This window comes from Belonocnema kinseyi, chromosome 4, assembly GCF_010883055.1.
Source record: "Belonocnema kinseyi isolate 2016_QV_RU_SX_M_011 chromosome 4, B_treatae_v1, whole genome shotgun sequence".
Taxonomy (NCBI): Eukaryota; Metazoa; Arthropoda; class Insecta; order Hymenoptera; family Cynipidae; genus Belonocnema; species Belonocnema kinseyi.
This window is the reverse complement of record NC_046660.1, coordinates 10,805,490-10,821,088: the sequence shown is the minus strand read 5'-3', so window position 1 is coordinate 10,821,088 and position 15,599 is coordinate 10,805,490. Positions and strand designations below refer to the sequence as shown.

Below are 15,599 nucleotides of genomic sequence, written 5' to 3'. Positions count from 1 at the left end.
GATTTTAATATGAAGATGACTTCTCCAGATATTTATTGAAGGGGACTACCATGCCCGACTCGATTTTATTCGTGTATTTGCAATTTTTTAATTAAGGAATTATATTTTGTTCATTGGGAAAAAAATTATCTCTATTTTTGCCGGATATTTTTTTATTAAATTATAGGTCATCAACAAATAGTTGAATTTTAAACTAAAAAGGATACATTTTTAACAAAAAATGGAGTTTTATTTAAAGTTTCAAAGAAAGTGATGAATTTTCAATTAAAATTATGAATCCCTTACTGGAATAGATTAATTTTTAACCAAAAAATTGAAGTTTTGGCAAAATTATTTAACTTTCAACCAAGTAGTTTTACGTTTAATGAAAAAGATAAATTTTCCACTGAAATGATAAACAATAAACTAGAACACTTGAATTTTTAACCAGAAAGATAAATTTTCAAACAAGAAGATTATTTTTCAACCAAAACGATGATATTTCAAACAAGGTGATTAGTTTTCAACTAAAAAGACGATTTTTGAACAAAATACATAAATTATCAACAAAACAGTTGAATTTTCAACTAAAAAAGAAGACAAATTTCGAACCAAATAGTGGAATTTTGAACTAAAAAAGCTTAATTTTCAACCAAATAGTAACATTTTTAAATAAAAAAAGGTCAATTTTCAACCAAAAATGGAATAGTTAAATTTGAGATTAAGCAAATTAATTTTCAATCGAATTAATAAATTTTGAACTAAAATAAAAGAAATTTTTCAACCAAATATGAATTTTAAACTAGAAAAGATTAATTTTCAAACAAATAGTTGAATTTTGAACTAAAAAATTCATTTTCAACTAAATAGTGGAATTAAACAAATCAAAAATATCAGATTTTAATCAAAAATAGAATAGTTAAATTTGTAGTAAAAAAATTAGTTTTCCACATACAAATTTCTTCAACCAAAGTAATGATTTTTCAACTAAAATTATAAATAGTTATAAATAGTTTCACTTTTAGTTAAAAACAAATAATTTTCAACCAAACTGATAATTTTTTTACTGAAATGATGAATATTTAACTAGAATACTTACATCTTCACCCAAAAAGATGAATTTGCAAAGAAAAAGATTAATTTTCAACAAAATAGTTGAATTTTTAACTGAATATTTGAATTTTGAAATAAAAAAGATAAGTTTTCAACCACAAATAAAATAGTTAGAATTTAAGTAAAACAATTCGTTTTCCACATAAAAGAAAATTTTCCAACCAAATAATTGAATTTTCTACCAAAAATAACAAATTCTCAACCTAGTTCAATTTTCAGTTACATTTTCAATTTTTAGTTGAATTTTCAACAAAAAAGATGAATTTATAACTAAAAACGGAATAGTTCCATTTTCAATTAAAACCATTTAATTTCTGACAAAATGATTAATTTTCAAACAAGAAGATTAATTTTTACAAAAAAAAGCAGACAAATTGTCAACCGAAAAAAGATTTAATTTTTAAACACAAAACAGTTGAATTCAACCAAAAACGACTTTTTAAAATGAGTTCAGTTTTTAACTAAGAAAGATTTTTTAGTGAAGAGAGAGATAAAATTGAAAACAAACTATTGAATTATCTAGCAAAAAGATGAATTTTGAGCAAAGAATTTTCCACCAATAAAAAAGAACTTTCAACAAAATGCATCAATTTTAGACCAGACACTTGAATTTTTAACTAAAAATGATAAAATTTCAACAAAAAATATATCTAGAAACTAGAAATTAGAACTATAAAAATATAATTTGATCCACTATGCCAACAAAATTCAAACTCGAATTTAATTCTTACCTACATTGACATTAGCAAAAAAATAGAACAGTTAAATTTCTAGTCAAAAAAATGCATTTCCAACAAAAAGAAAGACTTCAACAAAATAGCTTAATACTATTTTGTTATTTAATTTTATACAAGCAAGCTGCCTAAAAAATTCCCTGACATTTACATATTTTTCCAGGCTTTTAAAAACCCCTTTAAAATTCCGGGTTCTCCATTAAATTTGAAATAATAATGTATCGTTTAAATTAATTTATTGAGAACCAAGCAGTACAACTTTTTACAAAAGTTGTGTGAGTTTAAAACAAAAAAGGTGCGAAATATTACTCATTCAATTAAATATAGCACAAATCGAGGAAAGTGAATCTTTTACTAACAATTAAAATGATAAACTCGCAAACAGGCAAAGGTTAAATTTATCGAAAGCGACTTGCTAAATATACTTTTGGGACTTTCTGATACTTGGCAATCGGATATTTAACAGAGTTACGAATAACCGAATGCATATAAACGCTAATTTCATTCAAGTGAATACCATTTTGGAATGCCTAAAATGTTTAACTTTTTGAACTAAATACCTTTTTTATCAACTAGGGAGTGGCAATAAGGTACAAAATTTTGCATTTTGAAAATAAACCAAAATTCCCTATGGTTTTGCTTAAATCAGAGATTTTTTTAAATGAGCAAAAAATATATATTTTTTGATTAAGTTAATTTTTATTGAAATTAAGAAGAAATTTAATATTACGAGCGGCATGTATTTAGTTCGCGTTAGAGAAGCAATCCATAATTTCTCTAGAACTCTGGAAAATTTCTGCTCACAGCTGTTAAAACAAGTCATAAAAAACGAAAATCACAAATGTTTAAGAAATGTATCATATGAGAAAAAATTTTTAATAAAAATTAACGGAATCTTAAAAAATGTCATTTTTACTCGTATTAAAAAAATGCTTACTTGAAAATTTCACATTTTGTTAATTTTAATTTTCTATTAGTATTTAGTACCAAAAACTATAGATAAAAAAATGACCATAATTTTCCTTCCCATAAAGGAAATTTTCAAAATTCAACATTTTCCGTGTCATATTCGGGTTGAAAAATCAACTGTTTTGTAGGATCTTCTTTTTTTTTTTGGAAAATTCAACAATATGGTCAAATTCATTTTTCTGGACTAAAAAATCTTTTATGGTAGATAATTCATCTTTTTTGTTTGAAGATTCATAACTTTTGGTAGAAATTTAATCTTTTTTAAATAAAAATGAAAGTGTTTGATTTAAAATTTAAGATCTTTTTTGGTAGAGGTATTAGCTATTATATTTTTCGTAGAGAATTCATCTTTATTGGTTGACTAATTTGTGAAAATTTAATTTTTTTGCAAGATTAATCTCCTTGGTTAAAAATTAATTTCTTTTTTTGGTTAAAAATTAATATTTTTAACTGAAAATGTAACTATAAGGTTGAAAATTGATTTATTATTTAATTGTAAATTTGGATAAACAGTTGAAAATTAAATTCTTGGTTGAAAGTTCAACTATTTTGTTAAAAATGCATTTTTTTAAACTGAAAATTCAAATCTTTGTTTGAAAATTTATCTTCTTCAGTTGGAAATTTCACTATTTTGTTGATAAGTCACATTTTTTGGTTGAAATAGCAACTACTGGATTTTAAGGTAAACTACTTTGTTAAAAGTCTCTTTTTTTTGCAGTTCGAGATTCATGATTTTAGTTGAAAATTCATCTGTTTGACTAAAAATTTAAATATGCTATTTATGGTTACAAATTTATATTTTTTAGTTGAACATTCATGTATTTTGTTGTAAATTCATCTTTTTCGGTATAAAATCCATCTTCTTGGTTGAAAATTTATCTAATTTGTTCTAGGAATGATACCAAAAATGTTCGGATTTTGAAAATTTAAGAACATTTCCTTATGTATAGGAAAATTATGGTGATTTTTTATGCATATTTTTTGGTACTAAATGCTCATCACAAATTTAAATTTAAAAATATAACTTCTGTTTAACTTGGATGTTATTAAAAGTGAGGTTTAATGACATTTTTTAAGGTTCAGTTCATTTTAATTTAAAAATATTTTCTTTAGTTTTATACAAGGCATGTCTTTATTTTCATTTAACAAGCAACATGTCATTCGTAAATTTATTTGTTTTTAATATTAATCAAAATCTACTAAAACTAAAAAATGTAATTTTTGTTCATGAAAAAAATGAAACTCAGTTATATTTCTTTGAATTAAATCTTTTATTGACTTTCGGTACAAATTAACAAAAATGCATTTTTTATCATTTTTTTAAATATTATATTTCGACGGAAAAATGTTTTTCTTCTCAATGATGACAATTTTTTTACAATACATATATTTTTTACATTTTTACTTAATGCCACAAATAAACTTTTCAGTGCTACTAAGAATGCACCTAATTATTTTGATTTTTTTGGCCCACCCTGCTGTGAAACCTGCGACAAATAAATAGAAATTTCGATACTAATTTATAGACTAAAGAATAAGAGTTTAAATAAAAATTGAAGTTGATTTTTAATACTTAAAAAATATTATATTACAAAAACTGGAAATTTGTCACGAAACTAAGGACTATGTAATATTTTAGGAGCTGACATTTTGCTTCATTTATTTTTCTGGAAAAATCCGGATTTATATAAGAGTGTCTTTGTATTTTGTTTAGCATATTTTCAAGGCTAAGGGTTTTACGATTAAAAGATTCGAACCACTACGCGCGTGGTATGTGTAAGGAAGTTAAACACACAGTCTACGAGATATAATAGATATAGATATGTAGGTCAAGGTCAGCAAGACCACCCCTTGTTGACTGGCTGGCTGGCATCATTCACACAACTACTTTCAAACTACATCCCAACGCCTCTGAGTCTCCGACTATTGATTAATTTAACATTCCAAATGTTGCCCTTTGCAAATTGCGTGTTTATACTTTTCGATCTGAAGCTGAGTTTTTTAAGTATTAACCATCTTGGTCGTTACTCTCTGAACTCGCATTTCATTCAATAATATCAATGTTGGTTAGTAACTTTTTACAAGTAACTAAGTTCCTGAAAACTTAATTTTTTTTTAATTTTAGGGTAACTTCGTTACTATTTGATACCATTTTTAAACGTAACTTTTAAAATCACTCAGCAGTGTTGGGTCGTAACTTGTTACACGTAACTAAGTTACTGTTGTAACAAGTAACTTTTAACTTAACTTAACAGCGCTGGGTAGTAAATTGTTATAAGTAAATAAGTTACTGAAAATTTACGCTATATATAACTTTAAGGGTAACTATGTTAATATTTTTAAAAATAACTTGTAACATAACTGAGCAGCTTGGGTTAGTAACTTGTTACAACAAAGTTAATATTGTAAATTCTAACTTAGCAGTGTCGGTTAGTAACTTATTAAAAGTAACTAATTTATTGAAAAAACAGACATTTGTAACATTAAGGGTAACTTTTTTAATATTTTAAAAAGTAACTTGTAACGCAACACAGCAGTGTTGGGTAAGAACTTGTTACAAGTATCTACGTTCCTGTTTTAACAAGTAATTTGTAACGTAACTTGAAAAGTTACGTTATTTTTAACATTAAGGGTAACCTTTTTACTATTTTAAAAAGTAACTTGTACCGTAACTTAGCAGCGTTGGGTAGTAACTTCTTAAAAGTAACTGAGTTACTATTTTTAAAAGTAACTTGTAAAGTAAATCAGCAGCGCTGGGTAGTAACTTGTTCAGAGTACCGAAGTTACTGTTTTAACAAATAACTTGTAACGTAACTAAGCAGTGTTGTTGGGTAACTTGTTACGAGGAACTAAGTTACTGAAAAATTACGCTATATGTTATATTTAGAGTAACTTTGTTACTATTTGAAAAAAATAACATGTAACGTAACTTAGCAGTGTTGGTTAGTAAATTGTTACAAGTAACTAATTTACGAAAAAAATACGTTATTTGTAACATTAAAGGTAACTTTTTTTACTATATTAAAAAGTAACTTGTAACGTAAATTAGAAGTGTTGGTTAGTAACTTGTGACAAGTACCTAAGTTACTGTTTTAACAAGTGATTTGTAACGTAACTTAGCAGTGTTGTTTGCTAACTTCTTACGAGTAACGAAGTAACTGAAGAGTTAAGTTATTTGTAACTTTTAGGGTAACTTCATTACTATTTCAAAAAGTAACTTTTAACGTAATTTATCAGCGTTGGGTAGTAACTTCTTACAAGTAAATAAATTACTGCAAAGTTACACTATTTGTAACTTTTAGGGTAACTATATTAATATTTTGAAAAGTAACTTGTAACATAACTTAGCAGCTTCGGATAATAACAAGTCATTTTTAACGTAACTTAGCAGTGTTGTTTGGCAAATTCTTGGGAGTAACTAAGTTACTGAAAAGTTACGTTATTTGTAACTTTTAGGGTAATTTTGTTACTGTTTTAAAAAATAACTTGTAACTCAACATAGTTATAATTTTTGCAGTAACTTGGCACTTCCATTTTAAGCAACTTTAAAGCTACTTTGTGTTTATGGATCAGTTATGTTTAGAAAATTAATCTCTTTTGGTTGAGGATTCATCTATTACTTTTAAAGTTTTGCTTTTTTAGTTAAATTCGAATGTGATTGATTTCAACTTAAAACCTTTTTTGATTGAAATAATATAATCTATTATATTTTTCAATGAAAATTTATCCATTTTTGGTTGAAGTTTATCTTTTTCATTAAAATTCATCTCTTTTGGTTGAAAGTTGAACTAATTTTATAAAAATTCCCTTTTTTGGTTAAAGATAAATCATCTTCCGTTTGAAATTAATCTCTTAGGCTGGACATTCATCCTTTTTAGTTAAGATTTAACTGCTTGGTTGAAAGTTGAATTACTTTAACAAAAATTCCTTTTTTTTTGGTTCAAGATTCATCATGCTGCTAAACATTTCACTATGCCATTTTTGGTTCATAATTTATCTTTTTGCAGAAAATTAATCTTTTTTGGTTGAAAATTCATCTCTATCTTTGATAATTCAACTATTCGGTGGAGAAAAAAATGTCAACTGTTTTATCTTTTATGCTCTTTGTAAAATAATGATAGCTTAACTATGATTTACTCAATAAACTCACTTTAATTGTAATAATACTAATGATAAATTATAATAATCGAGAATTGAGTATTCTGTCACGCCCAGAAGCAATACTAGAAACGATTATCTTTTGATGGATAGAAGTGTCAAAATCATATCCTTCGCCGGGTCTATTAAAAATGTTTAATACAGCTAACTGACTAATTTAGTGATATTTTTTTCTATGAGAATATTCAATGAAATACGTCAGTTTTATTAGAAAATGAAAACCTTACTTTATTTTTGAAAACTGATGCACTTAAATGCTGTTGGTTTTTCCCGATCTACTGTAGGTTATTTTTCCCTAAATGCTATTGATTTTTTTCCTATCTACTGTAGGGTGGTTTCCCCTACATGTTCAAAAGTTCAACGACTTTAATCAAAATTCCTTTTTTCGTTGAAGATTAATCATCTTATCCGGAAATTTATCTTTTTGTTTGGAATTTAAACTATTTTGTTGAAAATTCGTTATTATTTTCGATTGAAAATTAATTATTTTTTAACTGAAAATTTAACCATGCCATTTTTTGTCGAAAATTAGTTTTTCTTTTTGTCAGGAAATTCATTTTTTCAGCTAAAAATTTAACAATGCCACTTTTGGTGACGAATTTATTTCTTTTTTTCAATGGAAATTTCTCTTTTTTGGTTGAAAATTCACCATCTTAGTTGAAATGTATTATTATGGTTTAAAATTGAACTACTTTGATTAAAATTGAACTATTTTGTAGAAAATTTATTATTCATTTTGGCATAAAATTAATTTTTTTAACTAAAAATGAACCATGCCATTTATATTTATTTTTTTAATGGAAATTCATCTTTTTGGTTGAAGATTTAACTATTTTGCTAAAAATTAGTTTTTCTTTTTGACAGGAAATTAATTTTTTCAGCTGAAAATTTAACAGTGCCATTTCTGGTTACAATTGATCTTTTTTCAATATAAAATTAATCTTTTTTGGTTGAAAAGTCGGTTGAAAATGTAACTATTTGATCGTAAGTTGAACTACGTTGATCAAAATTACTTTTTTTTTGGTTGAAGATTCACCCTCTTAATTAGAAATTTATATGTTTGGTTGAAAAATCGTGTATTTTTTTGAAAATTAGTCTTTTTTGGTAAAAAATTAATCTTTTGGCTGAAAATTCAACTAATTGGTTAAAAATTGATGTATTTTGTTAAAAATTAGTCGTTTTTAATAAAAAATAAGTATTTTTCCATCTTTATGTTTTTTTTAAGATGAACTATTCGTTTAAAAATTCATTTTTTTTCTGAAAATCATTTTTGCATTCGAAAATTTAATTAGTTCACTTTTGGTTGAAAACTTACAGGTGTTAGTGGAAAATATAATTTTTTGGTAGAAAATGATTATATTCTTCGCTGAAAATTCACCTTTTTGATTGTAAATTGAAAAAATTATTTGAAAGTTCATGTATTTAGTTGATCGGTATTCTTTTTTGGTATAAAATTAACCTTTATGCTGGAAAATAACCTTTTTGGTTGAGAATTCAGCTATTTAGTTGGAAGTTGAACTAATTTTAAAAATTCCATTATTTTTGTAGAAAATTTAGCTATTTTAGTAGAAACTTGAACTTCTTTATAGAAATAATCAATTTTGTTAAAAATGCATGTATTTGGTTGAAAATTCATCTTTTTTGGGAGAAAATTAATCTTCTTGGTTAAGACTAAAATCTAATTAATTTCCGGTGAAACTACATCAAACATATCGGGCAAGTGTATAATATTGGGAATACGATGTAGGCCATAATGTCTATTTTCGTAAATCTAACGTGGTCCTCAGACTTGTGCGTAACTGAAAAGTTTTGCCTCGAAAATTTCTTCAATCTAAACTACAAAAAAATCCAATTTACTTTTGAAATTCGAGAGAAATAAATTTCAGTTTTCAAATAGAAAAAAGTGAATGGCTCAACGCCAATATCCGTTGCGTATGCTCTTCCTCAATTTTCAAAAGTTAAGACTAGAGTCTAGACTGACTCATTTGCCAAATTTAAATGAAAAGTTGATTTTATACTCAGACACGAAAAAATAGACAAAAATGACGAGAATGCAAAAATATGTGTTTCGCAAAGATGTCCACAACTTTCTATCAAATAGATCTAATCAAGGCTTGATAACTTGATTTACATATCATAAATTAATATCTCGGTTTTGATCTAAAAGTCAAAGCAACTTGTAAACACAATTTAAGTTGATGGTGCCGTATTAGTATCAATCAGAGCAGACGAAATAGATCCAAATCGACCAGCAAACATTTTTTCGCTATAAATTCTCAACATTTAGATAGGATCCTAAATCGAATTTTGTAAAAAATAATTGATCTCGCAATTTAAAATTAATTGTTGTAGTAAAATATAAATTTAAGGGGTCATCCCCAAATTACGTAACATGATGTGGGCGGGGAAATATTGCCCAAGAATTTTTTTCAAAACAAAATAATAGATTAATGTTCTACAAATAAGGGAATACTTAAATTAGCAATTATAAAATGCGTTTTTAACCAAGAAAAATAATTCTAAACAAAATAGTCAAACAATAATACAATAGTTAAATTTGCAACCAAAAGGATGAATTTGCAACCGGGAAGATTAACTTTTTGTCAAAAAAGGCGAACTTTCAACTTAATAATTGAATCCAAAAAACAGTTTTAATTTTTAATTAAGCAATTGTATTTTTAATCAAGAGATGAAATTTATACTAATAGATCAATTTTAAAATAAAAAAAGACTAATTTCGAAACAAGATGACTAAGTTTCTACCAAAAAATTAAAAAACAAAGAACTTAATTTTTAATTTAAAAATATCAAGTTTCAACCTAACAAGGACAGCTAACGTTTTTCAGGTTTAAAAAAATTAATTTTTTAACCAAAAAATGCATTTTTAACCAAATAGATGGATTTTTAACCAAGAAGTTGAAGTTTGTCTCAGGAAAGACAAATTATCAACCAAAAATAGAATAGGTAAATATTCAGGCTCAAATTAATTTTGAACACTAAAAACCAAATTTTGAACAAATAATTTTATTTTCAACAAAACAATAAGAACTTTTAACCAAAAGGTTTATTTTTAACAAACAAAAAAATGTACTTTCAACCAAATAGCAGTTCAATTTTCTACAAAAGAAATTAATATTAAATCAAGAAGATGAATGTTGAACCAAGATTATTTTTCTACCAAGAAAGACTAAGACTACCAAGAAAGAAAGACTAAGACTACTAAGAAAGAATACATCAATTATTTTTAACTCAGAATACATATTTTCTGACGAAAAGTGAAATTTTCAACAAAATTATTTTTCAACCAAAAATAAAAAAGGAATTTTAAATAAAATAGTTCAATTTTCAACCAAAAAGACTTGAATTTAAAAAAAAATATATTTAATAGCCAATATTTCAAAGATTTTTTTTATTAAAAGCATTTTAATTTAATAAAAAAAGTGAATTTTCAATCCAAAAAGATGAATTTTACTATTTATAGGCAAAAGAATAGTAGTTTAAATAAGCACTGAAGATAATTTTTAATACTTTAAAAATATTAATTTCACAAACTGGATATTTTGTTTAAAAAATACAGCTAATTTTCCTCTTCAAACTTTTTGATCTTTGACTCAATTTTAAATTGGGGCAACTGGCAAAAAAATCATAAAACTTTTCGTTTGTAAAGCTTACTTGTTATTGCCCATATTATTTTATAGATTTAATTTCTTTCCGGTTTCACGTTTAATTAACAGAACTTAATTGTATACATGTTCGTACCCTAATTTTATAAGATCTTAGTTATATTTTCTATGTGTCGGGGGGGGGGGGGGGGGGGGGGGGGGGGCGTAAATAAAATCTTACACGGGGGAGTGGGTAACAATTTCGGAAAAATTTCTTATTATTTTCTTAATTTTTGGAAGACCCCTGACCAGAATTTGTGCATACATTCTAGTTTAAATTTGTTTTGGTGAGTTCCAAGTAGTATTGACCTGGATAAAACCAGTTTTAAACTTTATATCACTTAAAATAGATAATCAATTATCTGCAAATGGTTAATTATCTGTATTTTATTTTACGAATTGGGGCCAAAATTTCAGTAGAAATAAACTCGAAAATATTTAAAATCATTTGTGGGGTAAGCACAATAGGATAAATGATTTATAATTCAATTGGTCAGAATTTATTTGATAAGAATTCAATTGATCAGAAATTAATTGGACAGAATTGCTTAGAAACAAGCAGCTGAAAATATAAGTCTCCTGGTCATTCAACTGTTCACAAGTTAAACTATTCAGATCAGCAAATATAAATTAAATTAAATAAAATACGAAATTACGTTTCCGAATCCAGGAATGAGACATGTATTTATAGAAGTTTGCAATTTTAATTTTTTTAAGAGAGAAAGTTTTCCTTTTATTTTATCAAATAGTCAATAAGAGTTCTTTAAAAAATAGTCAATTATTTAAAGAATACCACAGAATCTACGAAACTAAAAAAAAAATTTTCCTTCTCGGATCAATCTCTGGGAGATAAAGTAATTGTCACATTATTTTTATCACGAATTAATTAAAACTTTAATTATAATTTAGAATACTAATGAGAATTTAATGATGTGTTGACAATTACTGTTGATTTTATAATAGAGTAGGTAAAAAACACTGTACATTTAAAATTGGGCACATTTAAATATTATAAATGAAATTTTAATAACTTTCAGAATTTGGTAAATAGTTTCTGTAAATCATAATAATAAATTTTCAAATAACTAGATAGAAAAACGCGCGCGATTTTTTGTTTTCTCATACCATTTTTAAATAAAAATTTAAGAGTAATATTAATACAAGATTATTGTATTTCATAGTACCTATTATCTTAAATAATATTAAAGAAAAAGAAGGAAAATATTTTTGATAATTTATGAAAATTGATATCTTAACCTCAGAACAAAGATACAATATTTTTGTAAATACTAAAACTGTTTCATTATTATTTTTATTTTTCTGAGAATTTTTCAAAAATTTTTCTAACTGTTTGAAACCTTTCAAAATCCTTAAATAACTTCAAAACTTTATTTCAAAATCTACAAAAATCTACACTTGTTTTTAAACTTTGTTCAAATTTTTCCTAAAATTTATTTCTAAATCCTGAAAAATTGCCTTAAAATATTCAACATTCTTTGTCAAAATTTTGGTAAATCTTTTAAATAGTGTCTAAAAATAAATTTTCCCAACAAACATTTTTCTGAATTTGCTTAGGAAGCTTTGGAAAGTTTGTTTATCTTCTTGAAACATTTCAAAATTCTTAAAAAGCTTCAAATCTTAGTGTTCTAAATCTGCAAAAATCAACCAATTTTTTATTTATTTGTTTTAGAATCTTCAGGATTCTTTTTTTATTTATTTTAAATATTTACTCAAAATTAACTTTTCAACAAAAAAAAAACCATTCATCATTTTATAGGAATCTTACAAATTTTTTATATTTTTTTCATCCTATCAAAATTCAAAATTTTATTTAAAAATCTACACAAATCCACATGATGTTCTAATTTTTTTAACCTCTTCTAATTTAAAATTATTTTTGAAATGCTTTTAACACTTCAAAATATCTTTTAAAATGATTCAAATTTTTGCTTTTTTTTTAAATTCGACAAAATTAACAAAAAAAATGCTTTAAATTCTTCCAGATTCTTTTTTTTTTATATTTTGGAAATCTTTTTAAACAGCGTTTTAAAATAAATTTTTCAAAATAAAAATGATTGGAATTTTTCCCGCCATCTTCATTTTGAATTTTTTCTAATCCATAAAAAAGTTCGACATTTAATTTCAAAATGTACAAAAAATCTACATTTTTAAAAATATTTTCAAATGAAAAATTATTTTTGAAATTTGTCCTTAGGCATCTAAATATCTTTTGAAATGATTCCAATCTTATTTAAATCCTAACAGTTCAACGAAATATTAAAAAATCTAAATTTTATTTTTTGAAATCTTTTCCAGTTTTTAGGTATTATTTTCAAAATTTGTTCAATACTTCTGAATATTTTTTTAAATTGACGAAATTTTCGATGAATTTTCTTTTTTAAATTTTGCGAAATTGAACAATTTTACTTTACAACTTTTTACATTCTGTTTCGAAATATTGGAAATCATTAAAAATAATTTGGAAACTTTTTCACTGTTCTCTTAAAATTCATTTTTCAAAATAAGAATTAATTTGAAATTATTACACGAACCTTAAGATTTGTTTTTCGCCCTTCGAAAGTTCGAAAATCGATGTTTCGTTTTAAAGTTTTTGAAATTTTTAATTATTTTATAAATTTTATCAATGCTACTAAACATCTTTTAAGATTATTTTAATTTTTTCAACATTTTGTCTTAATATCTTGCAAAATTGAAAAGTTTTGCTTTGGAATTTTCTATATAAAGATTCGAAATTTTAAGAAATCATTTATAGGTTTAAAATTTTTTTTAACTTTTCTCTTAAAACTAATCATTCAAAATAAAAACACATTTCAAATTTTTCTAGGAATCTTAATTAAAATGTTATATTCTCTTAAAATGTCACAAAATCCTTGAAGTCTTTTTTTTCTCAAATTCTTACAAAATACACATGGTTAAACATTTTTTTAATCTTTTCAAAATTTTGAAATTTCAATATTAACAAATATCTTTTGAAAAGATTAAACATTTTTTTAAATCTTGTTAAATTGAAGATTTTTTTATTCTCTTTCGAAATGTTATGAAATCTTTATGAATGTTTTGAATTTTTTTCACTTTTCTCCTCAAATTAAGGTTTTTAAATAAAAAATCACTTGAAAAAAATTAAAAATTTTTTTTTTTCATTCTGTTTTAAAAAGAATTATATGTAATTCTTGAAAGGCTTTTTTCGGAATCTTCCGAAATCTACATGTCGTTTAAATTTTAAATTACTTTTTAAACTTTATCAATTCTTCTAAAGATCTTTTGAAATATTTCAAATTTACCCTAAAATTGATCAAATCTTGCAACATTGAAAAGTTTGGCTTTCAAATTTCCTAAATTCTTTTTCAAAATTTTCGGAAATCATTTAAAATGTTTTGAATTTTTTCCACATTTTTCTTAGGATTAATTAAAAAAGAAAAAAAATTTTTTTTCCGGAAATCTTAAAAAAATGGTATATTCTTTTAAGGCGTTTTAAAATTCGTAAAAAGCAGAATTGAACTTTTTCCGCATATTTTGTTAAGATCTTTCAAATTTGAGAAATGTTGCTTAAAAATTTTCTACACTCTGTTTCGAAATTGTTCTCAAAATTCATTTCGCAAAATAAAAAACGTATGCAACTTGTTCAGAAAATGATAGAATCACCTAAAATTATTATAAGCAAATCCACAATTGGCATAAAAAAACCGACGATACTATCGCAAATTTCAAATGCCGGTTTCGGCAAGACCTTTTTTGCGACGTAATACTGAGGGTTGTGAAGAATTGAATTTAAACTTTAAGTAAGAATTGTGACAAGCTAAAAAAAAAGACAAATCACTCACGGTTTGGTTTTCGGACTCACGGCAAAATTTTTGCCGAGGTTGATCCATTTTTCCTCGGTCTTCGCCTTGGTGCAAAAATAGACCACTTTAACCTCAAAGACGCGGTCATCTTGGAATTCGTAAACAGAACGCTGACCCTCGCCGGCTCTCCATATTTTCCGTAGGCCATTTTTTGAATTGCAGTCTCTCTCGTTGACAGACCAGGAAAGCTCGAGATCATCCTGTAGATCCGTTCCATCAAGTTCCACAAGAATTCCAAACTTGGGCACGACTGATTCACTCGCGGGCAAAGTTTGAGAATCGGTTAAACGTACACTTTTTATCGAGGCCGAGGGTTCCGAGAATGTGCTGACCCGGGGCAGCAAAACGTGAGTATTTGCTAGATGGAACTGGAAAACTGCAAGAATAAGTAAAACAACAACCGGCATCCACGAGTGATGTACATGTTGCGCCATCGTGCGATTGTTGAATTTTCTCGCACTCTGTCCGTATTTATAACCTCTCCAACTCTACCGCTCTTATCGAGAGAGAGGAACAGTCAGTACAGCACCATGTTTTACCCGAGATGTATGTTTGTCAATTGAATTCTTGCTTGTGCCCCATTTGTGTCCGCACCCGCCGCGCCCCGCAATCACACTGTTTACTTTAGACACTTTAGTAAATTTAGCACATTTGCCACTTCTGATTGGCTGCTACTAAATTGACCACGTGCGCAACTTTATCGCTCATTCATTTAGCGGATCTCTTGTTTACGCATTTCCGTTCATTCTGCACAAGAAGTCGATAGCTCTTCTAAAGAGATCCTTCCTTCATTCAAGAAATTTACGATTTACACGACTTGTGTTGTTTATGGTGTATTCGCACGCCTGTCAGCTGGTCGCCAGCGAGCAGAAAAGTCATACGAGTAAAAGAGACAGAGAGCGGAAAATTAGAAGATAAGTACTCTCTATCTCTTTTACTCTTATGACTTTTCTGCTGGCTGGCAACCAGCTGACAGGCGTGTAAATACACCATAAACAACACAATTCGTGAAAATAGTAAATTTCTTGAATGAAGGAAGGAAGGATCTCTTTAGAAGAGCTATCGACTTCTTGTGCAGAATGAACGGAAATGCGTAAACAAGAGATCCTCCGAATGAATGA

At 26.1% G+C, this 15,599-nt stretch overlaps 1 protein-coding gene across 2 annotated transcripts in view; it reads right to left on the bottom strand.

The window, feature by feature from the left end:
• LOC117171944 (metal transporter CNNM4) overlaps positions 1 to 15,062 on the bottom strand; it is a 106,477-nt gene extending 91,415 nt beyond the window's left edge. For both annotated transcript variants that reach the window (XM_033359619.1, XM_033359620.1), the window contains exon 1: positions 14,458 to 15,062. In XM_033359619.1, the coding sequence (XP_033215510.1) occupies positions 14,458 to 14,912 (455 nt within the window). In that variant the 5' untranslated portion in view covers positions 14,913 to 15,062. The remainder of the gene's footprint in view (positions 1 to 14,457) is intronic.
• Between the last annotated feature and the right edge of the window lie 537 nt (positions 15,063 to 15,599).